The sequence below is a fragment of the Leptopilina boulardi genome, unplaced genomic scaffold, assembly GCF_019393585.1.
Source record: "Leptopilina boulardi isolate dan_hultmark-lab unplaced genomic scaffold, ZJU_Lbou_2.1 LbouV2_362, whole genome shotgun sequence".
Lineage (NCBI taxonomy): Eukaryota > Metazoa > Arthropoda > Insecta > Hymenoptera > Figitidae > Leptopilina > Leptopilina boulardi.
This window is the reverse complement of record NW_026137932.1, coordinates 2,199,284-2,208,850: the sequence shown is the minus strand read 5'-3', so window position 1 is coordinate 2,208,850 and position 9,567 is coordinate 2,199,284. Positions and strand designations below refer to the sequence as shown.

Here is a 9,567-nt window from a genome sequence, read left to right as displayed (position 1 = left end):
CTTTGATTGACAGTGTTGAAACGACTTTTCAAGTCGAAACATCCTTGCCCTTGAGTTTTAAGTTTTGTGTTGTCCTCTGTGTATATTATTTATATTCCCTTTATAATAAATTTATTGAATATGAATTTATCACAACATAGTAAAAAATATATCTCTTATTACTACGATGGTATGTTTTTATTATATACACTCATAAATTATTATAATACATTAAAATATTTGATATATATAAATTTTAAAGAATATATATATTACAAATTTTTGAAAAAATTTATCTTGAGGGAAAATTTTGTAATTCTTCTTTAACGTTTTTTATTTGTATTAGAATTTAAATTATTTTTTTGATTACAATTTATTGAGAATTTTTTGTTTTAAAATATTAATTAATTTTATTGTATAGTTAATGATTTATTAGATTATTTTGACATTTATTATGATTTTGATTTGCATTTGTTTAATATATCTACACCGCCATTTTTATTCATAAATTGATATTTTGAAATTGATCATCTGTATATATATTGTCTAATCAAAATAGAAGTAATCAATGCTGTGCTGGTAAAACAGTTTCCTGTTTTATTTTTGTAGCTTTGAAATTTTTTTTAAATTTCGTAATTTTTAAAATAATTTTTTTTAATCTTTGTAATTTTTTTTTATAACGCAAAAAGAAAAAAAAGAAATAGTATTAAAAATAATGGAAAATTTTTTAATTTCTAGTCCGTTGAATACGTTAGTCGGTAAAGAAGAATTAAGGACTTTTTAGTCCTTTTCAATTCTCGTAGAAAAATAAATGTTTTAAATATTGCTTTTAATTATTTTCGACTGATTCGACTTTTTTTTGAATTTATCAGTACTAAAAAAAATTATTTGAAACAAATCAAATTTTAATGAAATCAACCAAATAAATGAATTGATATAACAAAATGTTTATTTCAGCTAAATTATTCAATTTCCATTGCATCATATACAAATTTTTTTTTTCAGTTTATAAGAAAAAGATTATACAAATAATAATAATTTATAAAAATAAGTTATCAAATTTCTTATTCCATTTCAATTATTTCCATATTTTGATTTATTTAAAGAATATTATTTTCATTTTTTTAATGCACCTTATTATTAATTAATTTATATTTTGAAATATTTAAATTCTCGTACAAATATTCTTCAAAATTATATTTGTTTTATTATAGGTTATGTTAAATGAATATACAAATATTTATAAACGAGATATTATTTTTTTAAAACAATAATTAAAATATCAAAAAAAGTATTTAAAATTATAAATTAATTTGAAAAAAAAATTTAGGTGACGTTGGCAATTTTTATTATGGAGAAAGGCATCCAATGAAGCCTCAACGCATAAAAATGGCACATAATTTAATTTTAAATTACGGACTTTACAGAAAAATGGAAATTTATGTAAGTTCAACTTTTTCTATTTTGTAAATGAACTAAAAATGGTTTTATTTTTTAATTTTGTGAGTTTCCAAAAATTCATAAAAAAAATGATGTTGGAAAATTAATTAAAATATATTTTATAAGATTATTATTTAGTATTTATTTTGTACATAAACACACTGAAAAAAAAATTATTTTCTTCAAATAATCGATTGCTTGACTATATTATCAAATAAATATTTACTTGAGCCAAATAATTTTTATTTGAATTAAATAAATTGTACTTGTACCAATAATTTTTGTATCTGAAACAAATACCATTTCATTGACTCAAAAAATAATTATTAGATATAAATAAATATTTATTCGATAATGATAAAGTAATCGATTATTTGAATCAAATAAATTTTTTTTCAGTTCATAAATTTAGAATAAACTGATAATAATTTCCAAACAATTGAATTTAAAAATATTCATCACGAAATGCCACATTATTGTCAATTGCTGAAATTTTGCACCGGAAAAATATCAAAACATAACCTCAATTATGTATTTACTTTGTTCAAGAATTGTGGTGGACCATAGTTAATTATAACAATTCTTGAACAGAATACATCTATGATTGAGGTTATGTTTTGATATTATTCCGGTGAAAAATTTCAACAAATGGCAATACTGTCAGCAGTGGCGCTTTATACTAACATGTTAAATCTTTAACCGATCGGTAACATAGAAAACTATAACAAAAATTGTATTTTAAAATTTTTTTTAAAATAATGATTTATTTTTAATTTCAATCATTAGAGACCCTTAAAAGCCAATTTTGAGGACATAGAAAAGTTTCACAGTGATGAGTACATCAAATTTTTGAAGTCAGTTGCACCTCATAACGAATCAACATTCAATAAATCTGTTCTTGAAAAATGTAAGAAAAAAATGTTTATATTCTATTTTTTAATAGGGTAAATGAACCAATTATTATTATTATTATTATTATTATTATTATTATTATTACAAATTAAAATCAAGTCTTATTTTTAATAAAAAAAAAAAAAAAAATTTCATTTATGTTTTAAAATCATTTTATCCATTATTTTCAAAATTTTACATGTACATTTAAAAATTATATTTTATCAAATTTATTATAACATTCCAGTAATTGTTACATTTACCCATAATTTTTTTAAGTTTTATTTTTCAAAAAAAAAGAATCGTTATACAATAAAAATTAAATTTTAATAAAATAATTAATTTATATAATAAAATGAAATTATATTTAATTATAGTCAACATTGGAGCTGATTGTCCAGTATTTGAGGGAATTTATGAATTTTCACAAATCTCTGCTGGTGGTTCAATAGCAGCGGCTATTAAATTAAATAAAAAAAAATCCGACATTTGTATTAATTGGGCCGGTGGTTTGCATCACGCTAAAAAAGGCGAGGCTTCTGGATTTTGTTATGTGAACGATATTGTTCTTGCAATTCTTGAATTACTCAAATATCATCAACGTGTTTTATATGTTGACATTGATGTTCATCATGGCGATGGAGTTGAGCAAGCATTCTATTTAACCGACAGAGTTATGACAGTTTCATTTCACAAGTATGGAAATTATTTTCCAGGAACTGGAGCAGTTGATGAAATTGGCATTGGAGAGGTAAATTTATTAGAATTTTTTACACTTTATTTGTCATTAAATTTTGTAATTAGTAATCCAAAAATCTTTAAAGTAACAAAATTCAAGGAAATTTGATAAAAAAAAAAATATTTTAATTTCCCGCCATATTGGATCCGTCATTTTGAATTTTGAATATATGACATCGGATTCATAATCAGCGACCCCGGAAACCCCACCGAGTGACAAGTTTTATAATCGAATTCGATCAATTTTTAAACATTTCCCGCCTTATATTGGATCCGCCATTTTGAATTTTGAAAATCTGACATCAGATTCGTAATCAGCGACCCCAATAACTTCTGAGTAGTGATTTTCAAGTTAAGGCCAGGTCCAAGTGAGGCAGCGCCATCTACATTGATACTAAAATTTTGGAAAATTTTCAACAGCCTTTTCTTGAAAACAAGAAGGTAAAATGCTTTTTCCTTTATGGATAATTGATTATTGGCAAGATATACACCAGCTAAAACTTTTTTTGAGTTAAAATAATAAAAACAATTTCATGTCAATAAATTAAATATGAGCACTTTTTTCACAAAAACTGTAACAGTACTTTCTCAGAAATTACAATCAAAAATGCAATTTCCATTTGGAAAATTAATAAACGCTAAAAAATACACGACCTAAGATTTACCAATCACGAAAATAAGAAAAAAAAATTTTATTAAATATTTAACATATTGATACTGCTTTACTGATTGTGACAGCCCTTTGGTAGATTATGTATTTCAGGTGGTTAGCAACAGCGCCAATCTCCTCCTTTCGGCAAAACTGCGAAACGTCTGGTGACATATATAACCTGCCAAACGGCTGCCATAATGAGTAAAATATGTTATGTTAAAATACTTTTTTTTTTGTTATTTTCATGATTGGTAAATCTTAGGTCGTGTATTTTTTAGCGTTTATTAATTTTCCAAATGAAAATTGCATTTTTGATTATAATTTCTGAGAAAGTACTGTTACAGTTTTTGTGAAAAAAGTGCGCTCATATTTAATTTATTGACATGAAATTTTTTTTTATTATTTTAACTCAAAAAAAGTTTTAGCTGGTGTATATCTTGCCAATAATCAATTATCTATAATGGAAGAAGCATTTTATCTTCCTATATTACAAAAAGATATCGCCGCCACCGCCGCCACTGTTTCAAGAATTCTTGACCTAGGAGGGGGGAGTCCCCCCTCCTCAATTTTAAGGTTATGTTCGTTTCAAGGCTCTGAATATAGCCGCAAGTCCCCTCCCCTCCCCCGCCAGAAATGACCTAAATTTTGAGGTTATGTTCGTTTCAAGGCTCTGAATATAGCCGCAAGTCCCCCTCCCTCCTCTCATTTCCCCTCCTCCGTCAAAAAAGACCTAAATTTTGAGGTTATGTTCGTTTGAAGACTCTGAATATAGCCGCAAGTCCCCTCCCCTCCCCCGCCAGAAATGACCTAAATGTTGAGGTTATGTTCGTTGAAAATTTTCCAAAATTTTAGTTTCAATGTAGATGGCGCTGCCTCACTTGGACCTGGCCTTCATTCGATGAAATATAAAATAAAGTCCGCCATTTTGAATTTTGGAAAATAGACATTAAATTCTCTTGCGACGAAATTTGTTTTTATTTTTTTAATGAAACAAATCGTAGATTTCTAACATATTATTAATTTTAAATATGATCTTTTTAAAACAAACACAATCACTTGAAAATACGATAAAAATTCTAAATAAGCCAGATTTAAAAAATTCAAAATGACGGATCTAGTATGATGGAAATTTTTTTAAAAAATTGATTGAATTCGCTTGAAAATCATAACTTAATTTTAAAAAATCATTTCTATTGACAAAATAGAAAAATGGAAATTAATTCCAGGGGGGGATAATCAGATTTTTAATATAAGTAGGAATAAAATTTATGTTAAATGAAAAGATAAATTATATAGATATTAATAAAATATAATTTAATTTTAAAAAGGGTCTAATAAAAGAGTTGAAAACTTAAAAATGTAAAAAAATAGAACTTTTTTTTAAAAATTTACAAGAATTATATTAATAGAATTAGAATAAATCCTTATTTATAAGGGGGGATAGGGGGGTAAGGGGGGTTGAGTTTCTTATTTATTTGTTAAATAAATTAATTTAATTTTATAATTTTTTATTATACGAATTATATGATTATTCTTATTATGTTGGATAATGAAAACTTTGTTTTCCATATGAATATAAAAATTTTAATTTATATAGGCAAAAGAAATGGCAATAGAAAAATTCAAAATGTCGGATCTAATATGACGAAAATTTTTTATTAAATTTCACAGAATTCAATATTGAAACTCATATCATAAAATACTAACTGAATTTTGTCGTTTATTTATTTTTTTAAGGGAAAATATTATTCTGTCAATGTACCTCTTCAAGCGGGCATTACGGATACAAGTTATCAGAAAATTTTTGTACCAATTATGGATGCTGTAATGTCATCTTTTCAACCAACGGCAATTGTATTGCAATGTGGCGCTGATTCTCTATCGGGTAATTTTTTTTCTTCATAATAAAATTATAATAAATATTATTAATGAATATATTAATAGAAAATTAATATTTTAAAAATTTTATTCAATATAAAGTTATTAATTTTAATATTAAAGTTATGGCAAATAAAAATTGGATATTTTATTTTTCAATGGAACGGTTTTTTTTTTTTTTTGAAATTGTATTTAGGAGACCGATTGGGCAGTTTTAATTTAACAACAAAGGGTCATGGAAAATGTGTGGAATATATGATGAAATATAATATACCTCTAATGCTAGTTGGTGGTGGTGGTTATACAATTCGAAATGTATCGAGATGCTGGGCATATGAAACTTCAGTTGCATTAAATAGCGAAATATCTGAGGATCTCCCTTATAATGATTATTTCGAGTATTTTGCACCCGATTATAAACTTCACGTTAAGGCAGCAAAAGGCGTTAGCAATCAAAATAACGAGGAATATCTGGAAAGCATCAAGTAAGACTCATATTTTTCTAATTTTTTTTTTTTTTTTTTTTTTTTTAATTATAATTTTTATCTTCTTTCTATTTAGTTGAACAATATTAACTAATTAAATTATTATTAATCCAGTGAATAAAATAAAATTTTTGTGGCAATGTAAGGTCAAATTAGGTTCAGTATAAGGTCAAAGTAGGTTCAAAATAGGTTTAATATAAGGTCGAAACATCTTCAAGATAGGTTTCAAGTTGGTTTAATGTAGAGAAAAAAAAGGTTCAAGGTCATTAATTTTCTAAATTAAAAAAAATACAAAAATAAATTAAATTTTTTTTTAAAAAAAACAGGGTGAAAGTTTTAGAACATTTGAGAATTTTGGCTCATGGGCCAAGTGTTCAAATGCAAGATATTCCAGAAGATTCAATTCCGGAAATACTTCTTGAACCGGAAGAAAAAGTCAATTCAGAAAAAAGGTTACTGCAATCGGACGTGGATAAGAGAATTGAACGTGATAATGAGTACAGTGATAGTGAAGATGAAGGCGAAGGTGGTCGAAGAGATAATCGATCTTATGAGGTACAGTATTAATTTTGGTTTTTCATTAAAAAAAAATTTTTAATTTCAAAAAAAAATTTCGAATGGTTTTGAAAATAACAAAATAAAAATTTTTATTCTAGCGTCCAAGTAAAACACCAAAAATGGAATTGAGTAGTGAAATAAATTGCAACATTGAAGAAATGGACATAAAAGACGATACTAATGAGAGTAAAAATGACAATGGAAATAATATTCCAAGTTAAATATATAATATAGGGACAATTTTGCAATGAAATTATACATTTAATTCACTTTATTATGACTTAGTTGTAAAGAGAAAAAAAAAACTACAATTGTGATATAATCATAGGACGTACATGTAGTTTGGTTGATTATTTTTAAATAAATTTTTAATTAAAAAATTATTATATACTATTTTATTTTGTACCTAGTTTTATTAGATTATTATTAATATTTACTCTACAGTCAAACTGTGAATTTAATTATTTAATGTTTAGTAATAGTAAGAAATTTTGTTTCAAAAAATTTTATAATTTTTACGCATTTCCATTTTTAAAAACACCATTTTATTGAACACAAATATTTTAACTTTGTAATCTATGTTTTTAATCTTGATGGATACACCAATACAAAAAATTAATTTCTATGACATCGATTTTTATGCAAATGAAACTATATATATATATATTTTATTGTAATGAATTAATTGCAATTGAATAATTAAAAACTAATCCTATTAGAATTAAATAATCATAGACGAAAATCTATTTAGTATTTTATTATATATATAAAATATAAAATATTGTTTGTATTACAAAAACGTTTTAATAAATGGTGACTATACATATGAAATAGATGTTAAAAGTCTATGAATTAAAAATTTAAATTATTTCTAAAGAAAAATGTTATCATATTTTTCTTATTTATTAGTAATATGTGTTGTATCAGAAAATACTTTAAACGTAGAGGCATTTTCTGAAAAAAAAAATTATTCATCATTAATTTCCCATGTTCGTTTATTATATGATGCATCTTCTGTAATTATAATTAAAGATCATTCAAAAGAAGGTAAGTAAATTTAGGAAAAAATAATAAACTAAAATTTAATTCAAATAAAAAATTATTAGGTTCAAGTAAATGATAATATTCAAGAGATTTTATTTGAATAAAAAAAAAATTTTTATGATACAAATAAAATTTTAAAAAAATTTACCATATTTATATGAGTCCATTGCAGACATTTCTTCACTGTTGAAAATTATAAGGGAACTTTCGTCTCTTGGCATATCATCGCAGGTAACAGATTTTCAGAAACTTTCAATAATGAATTCTTATCACAGACAATATATCCGACAACAATTGTACGTTGTTTTTTTAACAACTAATGAATCAGTCAAAGAATTGGAAAATTTTACAAAAAATGTATATGTATCAGAAAATTCATGGCTTATAATTTTTGCAACATGGCAAGAAAAGAATCTATTAAATGACTATTGTATGCATCCCAAGGGCAATCCATTAAATTTGAGATTCAATACAAAAATGTTGATAAAATGTTATAATGATACAATTCTTCGAGAATGGCATTCGTTATATATGAATGATACTCAAGTTTTTAATTTGGCTACTTGGAATAATACACATGGATTTAGAATGTTGATAAAGAATAAATTTCTTTATTTAAGAAGAAATGATGTTGGTGGTGTTTCTTTGCGACTTAGCTCACTGAATGTATGTACGAAATTATAGTTTTGACCTTTAATTAAATATTTTTTCTCTATTTAAAAAAAAAAAATGTTATTGCTCTTTAGATAAGAAACTTATTCAATTATAAAACAGAAGAACTAGAGGGTAACATGTATATTCTTTCTAATTTTTCCTATGGAAATTTATAACAGGAAATTCCTAATAGTAATTAAAAATTTCCTAATTTCCAATTATATAATTTATATAAAATATTAGCCCAAAATCAAATATCTTGATAATTTAGAAACATAATCCAAAATATAGGTATATCCAGATCAACTTCTTCTGTTTTGATATGACACAAATTTGTCACATCTCTGTCTTTATTAATTGTTGGATTTATGTTTAATATTGAATACAACACTTTTTAAATCATTAAATGAAAATGCCATCAAAACTTGAAAAAGCTTTTTTTGTTTCAACGAGAAGACACGCAGGAAACGATACTTAACTATTTCAAGGTGCTTCAACCAATAAATTTCAATTTGTCGTTCTTCATACATATTGCCTGCATCTTTTCGTTCAAACAAAAAAAAATTTTTTTTTTTTTTATCTTTAAATGTAATATAGTTTTTAATTTAATAATTTAAATAGTATATGGCATTGGTGCAAATTCATTTATCCTCATATAACCTGAAATAATATTTTATACAGAGTTCGTTGAACATTGACAATTTTCAATCAAATATTAAACAGATTTCGAAGATTATAAATTTTAAATTAAACATAACTAACGTAGCAATAGATACCGTTAATTGGAAAGAGTTTAATAATTTAGTAATCAAATTGATTCAAAATGAAGTTGATATTGGTGAAAATTTGATGATGACGGCTAATAGAACAAAATATGTAGATTTTACGTCAACTATAAATAAATATAATCCAATCCTATGCATTCAAGAACCAAAATTAGAAGAAAAAGATTTAAAATACTTTAAGGTATAACAAACTCAACCCACAAGTCTTTACATTGTATTAAAAAATTTTATTCTAATTTTAATAGAAAATAATTTATATTTATTTTAAATTATATTATTCGAACTCTTGTTTTTTATGTAATTTATTTTAGACATTTCATTATGATATTTGGATCGTAATTTCTGTCTTTATTCTCACGGTGCCGGTGCTATTAACAATAAATATATACATAAATTGTAATGATATTGACAAAAATAATTGGAAGAATCATTTTCAAGATAATTTATTTAATGTTTGGAGTGC

The 9,567-nt window shown here is 24.4% G+C and overlaps 1 protein-coding gene across 1 annotated transcript; it reads left to right on the top strand.

Annotated features, from left to right (window-relative positions):
- Window positions 1–7,004, top strand: LOC127286693 (histone deacetylase HDAC1-like). The gene is made up of 8 exons (XM_051313223.1): window positions 1–169; window positions 1,310–1,422; window positions 2,206–2,326; window positions 2,688–3,061; window positions 5,438–5,585; window positions 5,775–6,063; window positions 6,390–6,618; window positions 6,720–7,004. The coding sequence occupies exons 1-8, from the start codon at window positions 121–123 to the stop codon at window positions 6,840–6,842; spliced, it is 1,446 nt and encodes a 481-aa protein (XP_051169180.1). The 5' UTR covers window positions 1–120; the 3' UTR covers window positions 6,843–7,004.
- The last annotated feature ends 2,563 nt before the right edge of the window (window positions 7,005–9,567 follow it).